The 19,753-nt window shown below is 41.4% G+C and overlaps 1 protein-coding gene across 9 annotated transcripts in view; it reads right to left on the bottom strand.

Moving 5' to 3' along the window:
* Positions 1-19,753, bottom strand: part of LOC102463874 (solute carrier organic anion transporter family member 4C1) — a 179,015-nt gene that overhangs the window by 84,578 nt on the left and 74,684 nt on the right. For all 9 annotated transcript variants that reach the window (XR_012904795.1, XR_012904797.1, XR_012904799.1 and 6 more), the window contains exons 8-9: positions 16,581-16,776; positions 8,019-8,172 (exon numbers count right to left, since the gene is read on the bottom strand). Coding sequence is in view for 4 of the 9 variants with exons in the window: in XM_075932072.1 (XP_075788187.1) it covers positions 8,019-8,172; positions 16,581-16,776 (350 nt within the window). In the remaining 5 variants the exon portion in view is untranslated. The remainder of the gene's footprint in view (positions 1-8,018; positions 8,173-16,580; positions 16,777-19,753) is intronic.

Here is a 19,753-nt window from a genome sequence, read left to right as displayed (position 1 = left end):
CTAAGGGTATGTCTACACTGCGGCACGGAGTAGGTAGTTCGAATTAGGATCTCTAATTTGAACTACCATTATTCCTCGTGGAATAGTGCCACAAGGCCGCATGTAGCCGCAGGCACGGAGTCTGCACTAAGGGGGATTTAAAAATGGCGGCACCCGGCAAGATGCAAATGAAGCCCGGGATTTAAATATCCCGGGCTTCATTTGCAACTTCGAATGCCTACATTAACCACCCTAGTTCGAACTAGGGTGGCAGTGTAGACATACCCTAATAGATTAGTATGACATGATTTCCTTTTACAGAAACCATGTTGACTTTTGTCCAACAAATTATGTTCTTCTACATGCCTCACAATTTTATTCTTTACTATTGTTTTGACTAATTTGCCCGGTACTGAAGTTGGACTTACCGGTATGTAATTGCTAGGATCACCACTACAGCCCTTTTTAAATATTGATGTCACGTTAGCTATCTTCCAGTCATTAGGTACGGAAGCCGATTTAAAGGATAGGTTATAAACCACAGATAATAGTTCTGCAATTTCCCATTTGAGTTCTTTTTGAACCCTTGGATGAATGCCATTCAGTCCCGGTGATTTGTTAACATTAAGTTTTTCTATTTGTTCCAAAACCTCCTCTAATGACAGTCCTCAGATTCATCACCGACAAAGGACGCTGCAGATTTGGGAATCTCCCTTACATCCTCAGCCATGAATATTGAAGCAAAGAAATCATTTAGTTTCTCCGCAATCGCTTTATCATCCTTGATTGCTCCTTTTTATCTCGATTGTCATGGGGAACCACTTGTTTTTTTAGCAGGCTTCCTGCTTCTAATGTACTTAAAAACAGTTTGCTATTCCTTTTTGAGTTTTTGGCTAGCTGTTCCTCAAAATCTTTTTTTGCTTTTCTTATTACATTTTTACATTTGATTTCACAGTTGTTTATGTTCCTTTCTATTTATATCACTAGGATTGGACTTCCACTTCTTGAAAGATGCCTTTTTGTCCCTCACTGCTTCTTTTATGTGGTGGTGAAGCCACGATGACTCTTTTTTAGGTCTCTTACTATGTTTTTTAATTTGGAGTATACATTTAAGTTGGGCCTCTAATAGGGTGTCTTTAAAAAGTTTCCATGAAGCTTGCAGGGATTTGGCTCTAATCACTGTGCCTTTTAATTTCTGTTTAACTAACCTCCTCATTTTTGTGTAATTTTTGTGTAATTTCCCTTTTTGAAATTAAATGCCAGAGTGCTGGACTACTGAGGTGTTCTTCCCACTGAGGTGGTTGCCTCAGTGTGTAGAGCCCACTCATGGTGAGAGGAGAACTCTCTGCTGAGATTGTCTGCAATCACATTCCATACCCCTAGAAAGTGATGGGCCTCTAGCACAATGCCACAAAACTTCCAGAGTCTCATAGCTTTCTTGCAGAGCTCTGGGGAGTGGCCCCACCTTCCTCACAAGGTGGGGGTTGGTCAGTCACCCCAACCACTGGCTGATGCCCCTATGCCCTCTTGAGACCCACGAGACACTAGCAGGGGGCAGGAAAGTTGGGGCTGAACTGAAAAGCCCCAGGGAGTTCATCGACCATTGCACTTGCCACGAAGACAAAGGCCACAGCATGCCCTAGGGCAAACCCGAGGGTTGTGCCAACTGCTGTGCCAGAGAAACAGAAGCCATGTCTGAAGCTACACTGAAGGAGTGAACACTTGCTGACACCCAAGACAAAGAACAGAAGTGGGAACCTCTTTGGTCCGGGACTATGCCACCAACAGAGACCTAAGTGACCAAGAGCATTCCATGTGTTTGTGGGAGATACGGCGCCCTGAAGATCCACTCCAAGTCTGGGGAATGGTACCAAGATGGGCCTCTATAGCCATAGTTACTCAGTGGCATTGCCAACGCAATGAATAGGGAGAATCACTGTCCTATCGGTGCAGCTGGTGCCGTGAGATGCTCGCCTCCAAAGGTTTGTGCGCCGACTACAGCAACACAGGACCGTGCATTGTGCCCTTTCACGGACAGACCAGTGGGGACTTTGAGAGGAGAGAGCTCTGGACACCGGAGGAGTGTGTGATCACGCTCTGCCAGGTGATGGGGGGCAAACAACAGCTTTCCCCTATGCCAAGGCCCCACTGGTGTCAGGAACGGCGGTACTGGCATGGCACTTATGTCCTGCATGGCATGGAAGGCCTCTGGCATGGAGGAGAGACGGACTTCCAACACCAAGGAAGGTGACCCGGACGTCGGGGCTTGGAGCCTTCTGGGCCTTCTCCAGCCTATCCACAGAATGATCACTCTTCTTCCCCTTATTCTTATAAGGGCACTTGCAATTGCAGAGCAAGCACAGATTCCATTAAGAGCACTCTAAGATGAATGCTCCGCTATTTAATGATTCTGGGACGGAAGGACCTGCAAATATGACACCTGTCCAAGATGTGTCCTTACCCCAGTCAAGGAAAGCAGTCAGCATGTGGACTGCTGACTGGCATGGGCCTGCAGCATATGGTGCAAGCTTTGAAGCAGGGGGATAGGCCAGTATTTCCCCTAAGTTGCCAGGAAGCACAGCTTCACAGGAGATTATTCAGCCCTGACCAGTCAGGGCAGCAGGGCTCCATGCAGGGAGTTCACTGACTGGGCGGAGCTGATTAATCACCTGTGAAGCTGTCCTGTGCTGCAGCTTACAAGGAACATTGGAGGGGGCATGCCTTATCCCCCAGGCAAAGTCTTTTAAGCAGAACCAAGTCCAACAGTTCACAGGTACTTAGCAAGTTCAAATAGAACTATCAACACTACAAAGGGAATGCTTGCTACAGCTAAGGCTGGAACATGCTGTTCGAAGCACTGTTCAAAGCACCATCACTGGAGCTAAGGAGGAACTGAGGAGGGAGAGGCCAGGGAGAGTCCTATATAGTGCGGCATGTGTGTGACACTCCAGGAGACACTGGGAGCCAGGCCCCTCTGGGTACTGCTTGGGGAAAAACTTCTGGCACCAGTGCACACGGCAGGCACACACAACTATGTTGAATGGACATGAGCAAGCACTCAAAGAACAAGTGGTTTTGTTCAAGACTGATGGCACTCCAACTCAGGCATAAATCCCTCAAAAGAAAGTCAAATAATCTTGAACTGGTATAAAAAAGATAATATGAATAACTTTCACATGAGCTCAATTAAGTCACTCACTTTGAAGTCAGCTAACTATTAATATCAACCTTCTGACTTTGCTAAGTACATGCTAATGTTTAATGAAGTAATGAGAGAATGAGATGTAATTAACAATAAACTATCAGAGGCTTTTAGAATCAAGTAAACAAACTGAGTGGATTTTAGTTGTATTTTACATTAATAGAGCTCCAGATTTTTTAAAAAGTCTTTCTACAAAGATCAGAGGGGTAGCCATGTTAGTCTGGATCTGAAAAAGCGACAAGGTGCTACAGGACTCGTCGTTTCTACGAAGAGAGAGAGATTAACATTCTTTCAATAAGGAATAGTCACCACCTCTCACAGATTCCGGTGTATAATGAGGTTAGTTGGCTGTGCATATCCTGTCTAACTTAGCTTTTTTACGCAGATTCTGCATAGTCTCTCTTTGGTAATTATATCCAAAAAAGGCCATTTTCTTGCCATTTTCTAGCTTACCTTGAATGACTACTATTCTGCCTGCCTTCTCCGACTGTGCTCTTTTCAGCATTTTCCACAACAGGAAAAACTGTGACTGAGGGGGACATGGCAAAGTGATGATACTTCTCAATTCAGGAGAGCATGGACTAGAATGACCTGCTTCAAATTCAGAGGCAGAAGGGCCTGAACCACTGTTTTTGGGAGATTAAGAAGCAGCAGCTGCCATCTGGAGTCTATAAACCAAGCATGAGCAGGTTTCAATATGTAAGGATCTAAAGTTCCACAGCGGTTCCCAACCTTTTCCAGATGGGGACCCATTTTGACAATTCAGGAAGACTTGGTGACCCAAAGCAATTAAAAAATGGGGGCGGGGGAAAGGACAGTGCCGTAACTAGCTAATTTTGCACCTGAGACAAGAATATAAAATTGTGCCCCCTCCTGTTTATATATTCATAGTAGTTATTTCATAGAAAAACTGAAAATACATTAATAAAAAAATAATACTACATTTATTTGAGTTGTGGTGGGGGAAAGACACTCATCCCCAAACCATTCCCCTCGGCTTAAACCCCACACTCAGAGGCTGGAGGAGTCATTCTCAGGAGCTGGAGGGGTTGGGGGGGCTGGAGGGCCTAAGAGTCACACTCAGGGAGTGGAGGAGCTGGGTGCCACCCAGACCCCTGACTGTGAGACTCAATCACTCAGGGACCTGAGAGTCACACCCAGGGGCTGGGAGTCACACACTCAGAGGCTGGGAGCCAGGGCCTGGGGGTCTCACACACAACGCACAGGTGTTACAAAAATATTAGAAACATAAAACACATTCAAAAAAACAAGTAAAATTTAGTATTTTACCAAACAGTTTCACCTGAACTTAAATTAATAGGATGGTTGAGCTTGCATTTGCTTTGCTAACTGTTGTATCCTCGGAATTGTTGTGGCATCCCCCAACGCAGTCCCAGCCTTTCTCCCCTACGCTCCCGAACACAGTTCCAGCCCCTACCTCGGCCCACCGTGGCTGCAAGCCAGTCAGAACTGTGGCCAGACAGCCTGCCTCCATATCATCCATCTTATTTGCCTCTCTGAAGCACAGGGCAGAGAAGGAGCAATAATATCAGCATAGTCTATGCTGGCTCATCTGATCCTGAGAAGCTGAAACACAGATATGTGGATAGAGAGCAGCTAAGTCAATAAGCTGGCCTCGAGGCTGCGGCTGGCACCTATGTTGATTCGAACACACAGTCCCAGGAAGAGGAATTTCCCACTGAGAAAACAATGTCCAGTACTTCAAAATTTAATCACCTCAATTCTCTCTTACAAGTGTAAATTAAGTTCACAACTTCCTTGTAAGAACTGGTCTCACAGCAGACAGACCAGCATCAATTGGCATTACAGATAAGAAAGAGAAATACGTGACCCCATGATTATAAAAGATGGGCCCAGCACACACTCACTTTGAGTGTCATTCTACCCTCTACCTGCTGGTCCGGTTAGGTGTTTGACCTCCCGAGGTTCTATGGGGACGCCCACCTCGTATTTTCGTCTTTCCTAGGAATTGAGGGACCGGCCCTGGCCTGACATGCTGGAGTCGAGAGGCACAGAAGGGGTAAAAATGGTACCTGGATGTCGTCCTCTGTCTTAAGTGTACACATAGAAAGAGTAAGCTGTTACTTGGTACCATTATTTCTATTTTTCTATCTTTATCTTCTTTGTAACCATTTTTAAGACCTATATTTTGCTAATAGTTAAGAAATAGAACAATAGCCATTGTAACCATATGATTTATAAGCTTCTTTAATAAACCTGTAACTGTTTAGGCTTTAACCTGCCTCCTTCAGTTGCTGTAACAGAACCAAGCACAATTTAAAAGAACTTCAGCCGGTCTAAAGGGACAGTTATAGGAAGAGCTTGGGCGTTTGGATCTGTGTCACTCCCAGGTGACAGGATCCACTGGGGCATCTTTCAGTCTTTCCTCAAGGCTGCCCGCTGCGAAGGAATTATGAAATTCTAGCAGCTGAAATCTAAGATGTAATAAGCTCTTCCTATATAACGGGGCGTCTGTTGGCCTGCTGGCCACCCTCTGCGATGGGACCCCGGTCCTAGCAGTAAAGGCACGGACGTTAAACCTTTTCTCGGAAACATACACACACACACTGCCCTGACCGTCGGCTGACAAGAACTCTGCCTGTCCAGCCAATGCCAGCACAGGAACCCCAGCCGAGGCAGCTGGAAACCTCTCAACAGGACACCCGGACACCTGGCCGCCACCCCCACCTACCTGAGCTGGGCGCTGCTTCTTCTCTGCGTTCCCTAGCATTCTAACTTCTTTCCCCCCATGACCAGGGATATTTCCTTACTCCAGTGGTCACCAACCATTAGATCGGGATCTACTGGTAGATGTTGGAGCCTCTGACAAGAAGCTATCAGCTGCCCCTCCCCACACTGCTGTGCACCTCCTGCCCTTTGCCTGGAGCTTCCCTCTGCCCCCCTAGGAGCCTCCTGCTTGTGGTACAGAGCAGGGAAGGGAGAGGAGGGGTGCTGATGTCAGGGTGCCCCTTTTTTCACACTGTATTCTGTTTCCACAGATCGGGAAGAGGGGCACAACAGGGCCTGGGATGGAAGAAGTTTGCTGGCTGCTTTTGAGAGTGATACAGGGCCAGGGCAGGGGTGAGCCTGCCTTAGTCCCACTGCACCATCACCCAGGAGCCACCTGTGGTAAACAATGTCCAGATGCAGCCAGATCCCAACCCCTGCCCCTGTCACGTACCCCCGTCTACACCCCAAGCCCCTGCTCTTGCCCTGAGTCCTCCTGTACCAAACTCCCTTACTGTATCTGCACCTTGAACTCCCTCCTGCACCCCAACTCCCTGCCCCAGGCTAAACTCAGAGCCCCTTCACACTCCAAATCCCTTAGCACAAGACCAGAGCTTGTGCCCCAACCCTTTGCCCCTGCCTGGTGAAAGGGAGGGAGAATGGAGTGAGTAGGGGCAGGGCCTCGGAGAAGAGGCACGATGGAGGCGGGGCAAGGGTATTTGGGTTTGAGGTAGATCCTGGATTGCACTTAAATTCAAAAAGTGATCTCCTGCTTAAAAAGGTTGGAGACCCCACCTTACTCTGCTCTGAGTCACTGACATGGTATTCAGTTCAATTGATTGGTTTAACAGCCTGAAGGTTGTTAATCCAAGTAAGTTGAGTACCACTTCAGGTGAATGGCTCTTTAAAACTAAACAAGCTGTGGAGCTGACCAGCCCGGGACCTTTTCAAATGTGTGAATGGCTCCTTAAGAGTACCACCTAGAGAGACACCTGGCGACCCGTTTGAAATGTAATGGCGACCCATATTTTGGTCGTGACCCAAATGCTGACATAAAGGCTTCCCTCCTTCTCCTGAGGTGCCATTTTTATATTTCTACGTGGCTAAAGGAACTTGGCAACTCCTTAAAACATCCTTTTGGTACAGATGGAACTGTAGCACTGTGTGCTTCCTGTTTCCCAAGGTGCACCACCTACAGAACTAAGTCCTGCAAGAATTTAGAGAAACATTCAGCAGAGCAGGACTTAACTCTTAAAACAAGAAGTGCTTTGCAGCAAAGAGCAGCATGAACCAGTACAACTCCCTCATCCCTAAAATTCCTCTTCTCTGGCTGTAATCAGCATTACTCTTGACTAAGAATTTGTCACTTTGACATCTCAAAATCTATTCTTGAAAATAGATTACTATTATATCCCAAAATAATTACTCTTAAGATTCCAACATAAACAAAATGTTATTGCCCCCACCATCCTAGATTCCTTTAGCACCCTTACACAGAAAGCCAACAGCTTTTAGAATTATTTTGACCCTAACAAGCCTGGTGATGAACCGTGCTGGAAAATCCTATGCTGGAAAAAATAATTCATTTCTGCATGATGGCAGTTAGAGCCTGATTTAGAGAAAAAAATGTATGCAACATAAAGTCAGCTAAGAAAATTCAAAGTAATTTGTAAATACATATTAAATCTCAAAATCCAGGTGTGCTCTTAAAAATCACAAGCTGTTTTTGACACTAAAAACTAGCAATAGTAGCAACTTCTGCTACTTCATTTCTGGTTTTACAGAATGAGTGCAATGCTGGAATTGTCACAAAACTACATTTGCAACAAAACGCTGCAGACAGGTAACAACTATGAGGCACTAGATCCCTCATTCCATTGAAATGGAATATTCACTTATAGATTCAAAGAGGGGTTTTAATTTGGTTTCTTTTTTTAAGTTACCAATTATGTATTTAAAAGCTAGCGTTGATTCACTGTTTTGTTGTAATAGAAACAATTCTCTTGCATTTAACAATTATAAATGGTATACAAATTTTGCTAAGAATCCAAGATAAAATATAAACTGTTAAAGACATAATATAAAATACCTTTTTCCTCTTTTGAACAGAAAAAGATGTACATCCTGCAAAACAGGGAGAAAAATACTGGACTTCATCTCTGCCACAAACTGGGTAATAGAAGGAGCGTAAGCAGTTGCAGTTAGCATTACATGGTGCTGTCAAGTTCTGTAATTTGCCTGTTCTGTAAGGTAAAGATTAAATAGAGTATGAGTAAACAATATATTTCATTCTCAGTTTAAGAATAACTTGCAATAGAGAGACATGAGTCAGCATTGGAACATTCATTTGCTAATCTACACTTCTACATTACTACAATAAATGAAATATACATGTACTACAATATAAATACATTACTACAATAATGAAATTCAAACTATCTAGAAATGTAAAGATCACACTCCTCTGAAAAATGTATACCTATTGTAATACCTAAAATTGCTATACTGAAATATTAAAGGAAAAAAATTCTAATTTGCATACTCAATGCATCTGACAGTGCATGTCCCCCAGCTGGGGCAGGTCCAGGTTCATCTGCTCACTGTGTTCCCCAGCCAGAGTGAGGAATGCAGCAAACTGTGCACTTTCCCTTTTCTCCCTGACAAAGGGAAACAGGCAGCAATGTTCCCATACAAATCGGGGGGTGGGGGTAGAGGGAGGGAAAGCTTCAGCCCGCCCGCCCCCCCATATAAAGTACACATACAGGCTCAGGGCTGGAGCAGTCCCTTATGGGAAGAGAAGCATGCCCCCCCAGCAAGCTCCTTTAACCTACCTGGTGATTACTTCACAGAAAACCATGCAGAAAAGAGACGGAATCTCATTCCAGCACTTTCCATTTTCCTGGCACAACCAAACCCTTACCTTGCTTTAAGTTATAATAGGAGGGATCTGTATGCCAAATTTGGTGGTCTTTGTGCTTACCATTTGGGAGGAGTTTTCGAATAAACAAACTCTCAGATATATTCTAGATTAGCAGATGACATCTGGATTGTTCAAACACCAAGAAAGCTGCATGTGCACACTGTACAGTGGCAAGACAACATCTAAGTTCTGTCCCAGAGCTGCATAGCTTCTCTGGGAAGTGATAACAATAAAAGAAGTTTCTTAACTCTTTTATTCTACAGTTACAAATGTTTAATCCTCTCACTTCCAGAGTGGCAAAGTCACTATAGATCTATAGCTGAAATTGAATGTTAAACTGTTAAAGTAAATATGAGAAGCAAATTAAAAAGACTCTCTCACAGTGTTGGGACAGAATAACAATGACTTTGAAACTCCTGACTGTCACAGTACACAACAGTTCATTCTCTTAATGCACACAAAGATACCGTAAAGTTGGGGAGACAAAAGATTTTCCAGCAGAGTTCTGTTTCAGACGTTCACAGTTTTCAACAAAATTCTCTTTTCCTCTTAGGCTAGAATTTCCCATATATAACCTTTTCCCATAGTGAGGTGTGCCCTTTTCAAATCAATGGTTTTTTAAAATTTGTTAGATATTCCAAATTTTAAAACTTCTGTACTAATTTTCCTTGAAGTTGGCTTCTTTTGTAGACAAGATGGATAACAACATGGTGGCTGTTCACCAGGGCTAGCCACTGGTGGGCCACCACTAATATATTTACCTCTATGGCCACAGGTCCCAGTGATCATAGCTCCTGTTGGCCACAAATCACCATTTCCAGCCAATGGGAATGATGGGAAAGGGCATGGATTGGGACATTGCTTCCTGAAGCTCCTATTGGCCGGGAACAGCAATTCACAATCAATGGGAGCTGCAATCGCCAGTACTTGCAGCTGTGCAGGATAACACAGGGAGGGGGCTCACCAGGAGCTAACCTTGGCCACCTGGATCTGGCCCACAAGCTAGTATTTGCCACCGCTGTGCTAATGTGTAGCTATGTGAAGACATCAAGTCGGGGCATGAGAGAGCTAGCTTCAATTCCCTGCTCCATCAGACTTCCTATGTGATTTTAGGCAAGTCTCTCTCTGCCTTAGTTTCCCATCTGTAAAATGTAGATAGCAGTATTTTCCTATCTACAGGTGTTGGGGATTAAAGATTTTGGGGTACTATGATATGTGCAAGGATGCAGGTTATGTGAAATGTAAGGCTGTTTAACCTTAAAACCTAACAAAGTCAGGACACGACTTGTAAACCAGTGTTTTTCAGTGTACAGGTTGGACGTCTCTGGTCCAGCACCTTTGGAACCTGACTGGTTCCGAACAAGGGAATTTGCCAGACCATGGGAGGTTCCCTGCTAATAGCCCCGAGCCCACCTCTCCTCTCTGCTGCTGCCCCAGTGACCCCTCCGCTGGGCTGCCGTGCTGCTGTGACCCTGGCTGCCCGGACTGCCACCTCTCTGGCTCTGCTACTAGGGCTGCTGCATCCCCAGCTGTGTTACTGGGGCTCCAGCCCCAATCCCAGACCCAGTGCCATTGGACTCCGAGCTGCCAGGCCTCTTGACACTGGCATTCCCTGCCAGACCATGGATGTTGCTGGATGAGGGTGTCCCATTTTTTGGAGGTCCAACCTATAGTAAGATACAGATAGGTATCCAACTCTTTTGAATTTCATTAGCAATTGGCCAAATAACTCCCTTCAGTTCCTTTGAAAATCCTAGCTATTAAGTGTATAAATTTAAATTTGCATTATTGTGTTTTTGCATTTAAACATACAAGAGACATTTTGCTCTTATTCTCACTTTTCTCTTTAGTAGTTTGTGAGCAGTCATCATTCATTGATGTGTCTTATTTCACATTTTAATGATTAAAAAACTTTAAGAATTTCTCACTATGATACTGTGTCATGAAAGTATCTGCTTTATTCAGTTTTGAATCTAGTTATTTATTCTACCATTGAAACCGCCTACAGGTCGAACTCCATGTTTTATGTCATTTTCCTATTATGTGAGAGAGAAAACTTTTGATTTTAATTCAAAGAATAATACTATAGAATCATAGACACCAAATCCAGAAGGGAACATTGTGATCATCAGGCATGTATGATCACAGACTGGGGAATGCCCCCAAAATAATTCACGTAAAGTGAACTCCAGCCGATGCATTAAAATATGACAAATGTGCCTTATTCACTTCATGTAAAGTATCTCCATTTCTCTGTTTCTAACTTGCGCTACAATTTCCGTCTTTGTTTGTTTGTTTGTTTGTTTGTTTGTTTGTTTGTTTGTTTGGAAGATATGTAACACTATTCCTGGGTATACTTCAGCACGTAAGTGATGGCTAAATCTGATATTTAAGATCACTGTTTTCTTAGACCATTTAGGACACGGACACCTCTTTCATGCACATTGTAGGGAGTGCATGGGGTCACTTGAATTCATTTGGTTTGGAGCCACTTGAGGCCACCAAAAAGTTCAATATGTGGTAGCAAAAGCAAAAGACAGAAAAGTTAGAACATATAATTCTGTTAATTATTAATAAAACTAAAGGTCTTATGTTTTTCACCATATTATTCTGACAACATATTAAGTCCTTTTCTAAATTTCAGTAATGTGGAATTGCAACAGAATATTGAGAAGTCATTTACCCAGTTGCACTGCATATCACTCATGTTTATGGTTATCTTTAAAAGGAAGCTAGAATCCCTAGGTACCGGAGCATGGAAGTTATTTTCCACAACACCATCTGGCTCTTTGGCAGATCTTCAGTTGTAATTTGTTACTCCATGATAGAATAACTGGCTGCTGATGGGTTGTCTGAGTTTCAGGAGACCTATTTTCTTGTTTTATTCTGCGTGACTCATAGGAATGTGTGCCTTTTTATCTATTTATGAAATAGGAATAATTTAAATCCCTAAAGACTTTGGGTGACAGGAGTGTTTCATACTACCACATTAGCTTGCTGCGAAAGCCTGAACATTTGAAAGGTCCCTCTGCTGGTACCATCTTTAATCAAATAGGATTTTTTGGGTTAATCATCAGTACAATACGCAGATAGCTATAAACATTTATATAAGCTATTTACTCTTCAATTATTCTCTTAAGACACATATGAATTCCAAATATTTTAAGAACAAGCAAATTAAATTGTAGAGTATTTATGCTCAAAGTGTAGAAAACAGAGTTTTATAATGTAATTATGTCTTGTGTAATGTAGTTTAATGGTTAGTGATGGAATAAATAAATACTGCGTACTGGCTAGTATGAGAATAAATTCCACGCAACTGTAAGTCTGCCAATCTCCCTTCCTCGTTAGCAAAGAGGAACCATCTTTTAGACCATTAGTAAAGATGCATCCGGCAGACTTCTTATCTGTATCTGTGTGTCTGCATCCATCAAGGCAGAAAGAGAAAGACCATAAGGATCCTTGTGATTCAGCATGATCACACTGTTTCTCTTAGGAATAATTAGGATACAGGTTATGTTATAAAGAAAATATAATAAATGATTAAAAGTTTGTACTAACAGAAGTTTTATATTAGAATTACATTGGATACCTTACAAAGGCAATTATATTCCTCTGCCTATGTGAAACAATTATTTAGTTCTTGGGGGAAAGTGAATGAGTGAGGAATGTGAGCGTCTGAAAAGAGATACAAACTTGAAGGATACCTCAGCATCCAGATGAACAAAGGAGGAGCTGGAGATTCAGGGACACCAAGGCAATATCAAATGAGCCTATTGTAAAAGGAGACCAATGCAGGACAGACAGAAAGCCTTGAAGTTAGAAACAAGCACTTCTAACCAAGACAATTAAGGCAGTTTGAAGCAACACCAGAAGGAGGCACCATCATACTGATAGTGGATGACAATGAAAAACGACTTCCAGATAGACAGATGTTACAAGAACTGAAGTGGGTCTGGCCCACGAAAGCTCATCATCTAATAAACCATCTTGTTAGTCTTTAAAGTGCTACATTGTCCTGCATTTTGCTTCAACTACCCCAGACTAACACGGCTACATTTCTATCACTCAAGAACTGATTGTGACTGATTAAGAGTTGGCAGGTCAAAATGTATAGACCTGAATGGGAGAAAAGTCCTATAAAAGATGAGGTATCTTGCATGAATCTTTGGGTCTCATCTGGTCAAGCTCAGAGCATCAGTCCAAACTGGCAGAAACTCAGCTCCTCCATCTCTTGAATTTAACTCACCTGACCAGTGAGTAAATGTGAGTAACAGACTGGTAACTATAACATCAACAAGATGGTATGTGCGTGCATGTATGTTTGTGGGTGTGGGATATGCATATTACAGAATGTTACATTATCTATAAATGTGGTGTTTTGCAGTATCCCCCTGAAAAAGATCCCATGTAATTCATTCAAGTACAACAAATGCAGCATTTCAAACTGCATAAATGTTTATCATAATTAAACTGTAGGATCAAACATTGAACATCTGAATGTTGACTGGTGGAAAATAATGCACATTGGAAAACATAATCCCAAATACACATACAAAATGATAAGTTATAAATTAACTATTACTCAAGAAAGATTTTGGAGTCATCATCTATAGTTCTCTGAAAACATCTGCTTAATGTTTAGTGTCAGTAAAAAAATATAATAGAATATTAGGAATCATTAGAAAAGGGATAGATAATAAGATACTAAATATCATATGAATCCATGATTCACTCACATCTGAAATACTCTGTGAAGTTCTTGTCTTCCGAGTTTTAATATGTACTTTTTTGTGGGTGAGGCAGGATAAGTACAGTGATGGTCAACAAAAATGATCAGGGAAAAATTTAAAAGAAAAGATTTAAAACATTTGCACTATTCATTTTAGAAAAGAAATTACTTCAGAGAATACGAAAGAAGTCTATAAAATCAGAACTGGTGTAGTGAAAGTGAATAAAGAAGTGTTATTTACTCCTTCACATAAGAACGAGTGCTCACCCAATGAAATTAATAGGCAACAATTTTAAAACAATGTACACTTAACCTGTGGAACTCATTGATGGGGAATATTGCAAAGGCCAAAACTCAAGCTGCTTCACACATACACAAAAATAGATAAGTTCATGGAGGACAAGTCTATCAATTATTATTATACAATATGGTCAAGGCATAACCCCTTTCTCTGGATGTCCCTAAATTTCAATACCAAAAAAGGGAAACAGGAAATGGATCACTTAACTGCCCTGTTCTATTCATTCTGTCTGAAGCATTTGTCACCAGCCACTGTCAGAAGACAGGATACTGGGATAGATGTCCCAATGATCTGACCCAGTATGGCCATTCTCAAGTTCTCATCTTCCATTTGTGTCTTTGAAAATATCTCATTAAATGAGTAGCTTTTTGGTCTTAACTCATTTTTTAAATTTTTTGAATGGAAAATTAAAATAAGAGTACTAGAAATACTCTTCCAAAGCATCATATGTTATGCTTTCATAAAGACTGACAGAGTTAGAATATAAAGTTAGAAGGCTATTGAAACACCAAATAATTTTCAGGTACAACAATGTAAGCTGTAACTGTTATCTTTCTTATGCTATATTAGAATGCATTAAACTTTTTTACTTTCAAATGCACCAAAGACAAGTAGATATCAGAGATAATCATTTTGAGATGTAGCATGGAGACCTGGTGTCAAATGGAAATGCTGAAGTTGCTCAGGAAGTCAAAATCAACTAACAGAAAGAGACAAGAATCCTTACAGATACAAGCACCAGAATCAGACTAATTGAAAGTTTCAAACACAACTAGTATAGTTCAATGGATAGAACACTAGAGTTGGATTCTAGTTAGACAAGTCATTCCACCTCTATTACAAACAAAGCAAGTCTGGTGTTCAGTATGAAAGTTCCTTGAGTCAGGAGCTATCACTTATTATTGTAATTGGAGCGTAATGAGGTCCCATCCCAGGTGCAATATCTAAGCACAACTATAATAATAAGGAACAAAAATTCTCTATTTGTGAACACACTCCCCAGCCATGAGTAAAAAGCATACTAAGATATTGCTATAACTGTCTGGGTGGATGGCACTTATCCACTGGAATAGAAAACGATTCCTAGGAGTATACTCTTCTGAATCCCATTGTTCTGAAAGTAAGGTTAAAATATAATGTACTTTTAGTTGAACACTGTTCTGACTGATTCTCTTTAAAAATTTTTCAGAAGAAGTTGCATTCAGACTAGAATTCTATTAATGTAGGGGACCTTTTTGCAAAAATGTAAATAGGAAAAGGGTAGCTCTCATTTGATTTGAATACAATTAAAGCATTCTAGTGCCTAGATTGTTATTGACCATATTACAGACCAGTATCCATTGATACAATAAAAGAGAAGAAGAATGGGTCGAAGGGAGCATCTGGCCCAAGAGACCATATTTCATTGATTCACCCATAAAATTAGAAGTAAATCGTTAAGCTACACAGGAGGTAACAAGACTTAGGAAGAATGAAAGAACTACTGAATCAGGGTCAAGAAGGCTTAATTAAGCTCTGTCTCCAGAAAACAGTTCAGATAACTAAGGGAGATGCATAGGAGGAGTGACACAATCTAAACCGCCCCATAAGCCTTCCTGCCAGGGTTAATAGCTGGGCTACCAGGGCTTGTGCTAGCACTTTAAAATAGCTGTGAAGACAACACTTTTAAGTTGCAGTTCAGTCTGAAACTCAGGCTCTGAAGCCAAGAAAGGAGGATGGACTTTAGAACCTAATATCCTGCCCAAGTCATGATTTCAACATGCTGTCTACCAGGTATTCTGAGAGCACTAACATGAGCTATGCTACCCCAAGTCTGCTGACCTAGGTTGTAAGTCTTGCTCTATGGGCTGTATAGTTATATCCCAAGTGAACAAAAACACTTTTGTTTAGATTGCCACTAGCTAGGGCCATTCTGCAGGCCAAAAAGGTAACACTGATGCAGTCCATGCTCTTTATCCATCAAGGCAAGAGCACTGGTTCCGTGCATGACTGGCATAAATGACTGACATGATGATACCTGCTCACATTTCTTTCAAACGAGGCCTAACTCATTCCACCTACAGCAAGATCAATTTACCAGTTAAGTTGCTGGGCTTTAAGTGCCTTTCAGCCAAGAAGAAGGTATACACAGAAAAAGTAAAATGACAGGGCTAAGTCTCTCTTTACTCTGACAGCTGAATTCTCCCAGTCTTTAAGAAAGAATGGATACAATAAGAGGCCCACTGGTTGCAGATCGTTCACTGTAAAAGCAGCAAAGGTAGGACTTCAATCTCTTCAATGTGTTTCAATGAAAGAGCACGGGGTGGGAATCTCTATCAAGAAAAAAACCTGCATACATTAAATGAGCACTGACAGAAACTGAAAAGGTTAAGAAAAAAAACTTTCTTCAAAGAAACATCTAACCTAAGCAACTACAAGACCTGGCCACATCTGCAAGAAGTAGAGAAATAAGAGTTGAGCATAGTCAGCCTGCCACACCCTTGTATACAACATTACAAGAACTCTGAATTTTTCTTGTTTTCATCTATTGCTAGGAGGACTCAACTATGGAGAGGAATCTCCGCTTTGTCAAAAGGTGTTTTTCATACATTAAAGAAAGCTTAACAAGACCATTTGAAAAGTGTATTTATACACTGTAAAATAGTTTACTAGGTTTGAACATTGCTACCAAGCCCATAAAAAAATAAAATATATTTACCCGTTATATGTTTCGGAGACACCTGCAAATGGTTCGTTCCCACATTTTGCAAACACAATCACTGTGTTTAATGCTAGTGCCACTGAGCAAGTACCTAAAATGAACTTGATTACATTTTTGCAATCCATTTTGCACTTGGAAACCAAGAAGCCACTTATGATTTGGCCTAGTGCTGCTCCTGGAATTAATACAAGTCCTAGAGGAAAATGAGATACCAGTAGTTACACAAAAATGCAATGCATAATTAAGCAATTTAGAGAAATTTCATATTTGAAATAATAAAATGTATCGCGATGTATCCTGAGTTTGTCATTATTAGAATTTCAAAAGGCATGAATAAACTATTATTACAGCTCTCACAAAATAACTTAATGATTCTTTTTAGATTTATATGTATATATCTATGGTCTCTCATTATTCAGCTGTTGATTCATACTACTTATTATGAAAGGCACAGCCCAATCCTAGTTTGTGTGGTAAATACATCAGATTAATATAGCATTCTCTCACACACTCAAAGCATTTACTTCTTTAGTGTACCCTTCAGCCAGCTGGAATCTTCCTCCACTCAGCCTACTGCTATATTCAGCACAAGATTTTCTATGAGTTCCAAGGATGTGCAGATATTGGGCTATTTGGTCCTCCAATCCCCTAGTCAGACAGTCTCCCTACCCCATTTTCTGAGGATTTTCTGAGGTTAAAAATAAACCCAGAAAAAATAATAGGATGAAGCCTGACAGGAAGGCAAAGAAGGAATAGAAATAAATACCTGCATCAATCATAGCTAACTAGGATAAGTAGTAGTATAACAACTGAGGTAACAAACAACTCCTGCAAAAAGCTCCTTCACTGTGGACAAAAGAGGAAATTGAGTGAATGATTCCTATGGCAGTAATTGTAGTATGAAGTAGCTATTGATAAGCAAAAGAGTCCAATTCACCTTTGCTCAGCCCATGATGCCATCACACACTTGTTAAATTTTAAAACAAGCACCTCCGCACTTGCTCTCATTCTTCCCTTCATGTCTGAAAAGAGATTCCCATCTGCAAAACTCTTCTTACCTGCCTTAAACTTCTGCTTTTTCATAATGCCTACAGAATCTTAACAATAAGGCTGTGGACTCAGCACACCAGTAGCCTAATGTTCTGCTTTTCACACTGCTCCAGGAAACTGAATATCTTATTTGAATTAAATTATTTCATGGTATTTTACTTGTATTTTTCTCAACATGTCCATTCATTGTTATTTTATTTCCACATCTAATCTGTATACCCACGTTATTTGGCGTTGTTTCATTCAGCAGTCCCCAATGATAGCATCATTTCATTTAGATGCTGTTTACGCTGTTTCTCTAGCCCATTAATGAACATACTGATATTAAAAATCATATTTAACATAGATCACTGTGGTGTCATAAAATAAACCCCACACCAATCCCACTTCCGTTTCTTAATCATAAGTTTCCACATCCCACAGCTGCTGGCACCACAGAACATGAAAGTCCCATGGGAGAAGAGAGCCAATAACACTGTCGTTCTCAACTGATGGTCCATGGTGACTTTTTCGGTGGTCCACAGCCATTAGGCTGTTTTACATCGTGTTCACAAGCATGCGGCACATCATCCATAGCGTCACCTAGGACGCAATGGCACTGTGTTGCCAGTAACTTCCGTCTGAGGCTCTGAGCATCAGTGTAGCTGCCGCCATTGTGCTGAGCGGTTGCTGTGTCATTCATCCTGTGCTACATATGCTGTTTTACAGGTGTGGTGTAGTTTGCTTATAATGGCAATGACAGAAAGAAATGTCAAGCATAAGTATTCAGAGGACTACAACAAATTCGGCTTCACTTGTCAAGAAAAAGAAGGCATAGATTTGCCACAATGTGTTATTTGTTTCAAAGTCTTGGGGAATGACTCAATGAAGCTGGCTAAGCTGAAACTCCATCTCGAAAAGTGTCACCCCAACTTGTTGCAAAAGGATGAAGATTATTTTGAGTGGCGGTTATCAGGTCTGAAACGGCAGCGCCTTGACGCAACAAGTGCATTCTACAATAAGACAAGCAATGCAGTGTGCACTTCCTCTATTGTTGCATACAAAGGTGCATAGGCCAAGAAGCCTCATACCATTGTAGAGCAACTTGTTCTCTCCTGTGCAAAAGTGATGTAGCGTCTTGTTCTTGGCAAAGAAGCAGCAAGGAAGCTGAATGATATATTTGTCTCTAATGACACAGTATCAAGACGGATAAATGAGATATTACAGAACATCAGTGAATAAGTTGTGGAAGAAATAAAGAAGGTATCCGTTGTTTGCCATACAATTGGATGAATCGACTGATGTCGCATTGTGCTCTCAGCTATTGATGTTCACACGATACATGGTTGAGGGAGACTTCAAAGACGAGTTTCTTTTTTGTAAGACTCTTGATACCACCACAAAGGCTCAGGAAGTGATGGAAATTGTTAACTATTTATTTGAAGTACATGGTCTGGACTGGGTAAATCTTGTGGGTGTCACCACTGATGATGCACCTGCCATGCTGGGCTCAAGATTGGGCTTCCAAATGCTGGTGAAACAGCGTGCTCCAATGGTAATCAGAGTTCATTGTTTCATTCATAGGGAAGCTTTGGCATCAAAAACATTGCCTGATCAACTGAACGCCATTTTCAAAGGGTTAGTGAAAGTGGTGAATCACATCAAACCATCGGCTCTGAACACCAGGCTGTTCAAAAGATTTTACCTGGACATGGGTTCCGACTTCGATGTTTTGCTGTTCTACACTTCTGTACGGTGGTTGTCAGCAGGGAACATACTCAACAGAGTTTTTTAATTGAGAGAGGAGTTGGATTTATTTCTCCAGGCTCAAGGGAGAGAGGAATTCTGAAATGTGCTGACGCAGTCAAATTTAGAACTTGCGCATCTTGTTGATATTTTTGAAATCTTGAACAAACTGAATCTTCAGCTGCAAGGGAAAGGTGCAGATCTGTTCTCTCACCAAAGCATCATCAAGGCTTTTCTTGACAAATTGGATCTCTGGATCGTAAGAGTCGAAGGCAATAATTTGGTTCAATTTCCATATGTGGATGCCATGCTCGGGGAAAAGGAAGCCATTTGGACACAAATTCTTTATCATTTACGGAAGCTAAGAGATGAATTCCAACGATACTTTCCGGAGG

The sequence above is a fragment of the Pelodiscus sinensis genome, chromosome 6 (assembly GCF_049634645.1).
Source record: "Pelodiscus sinensis isolate JC-2024 chromosome 6, ASM4963464v1, whole genome shotgun sequence".
NCBI classification, from domain to species: domain Eukaryota; kingdom Metazoa; phylum Chordata; order Testudines; family Trionychidae; genus Pelodiscus; species Pelodiscus sinensis.
The sequence above is the reverse complement of the archived record's forward strand: the minus strand, read 5'-3'. Positions and strand labels throughout refer to the sequence as shown.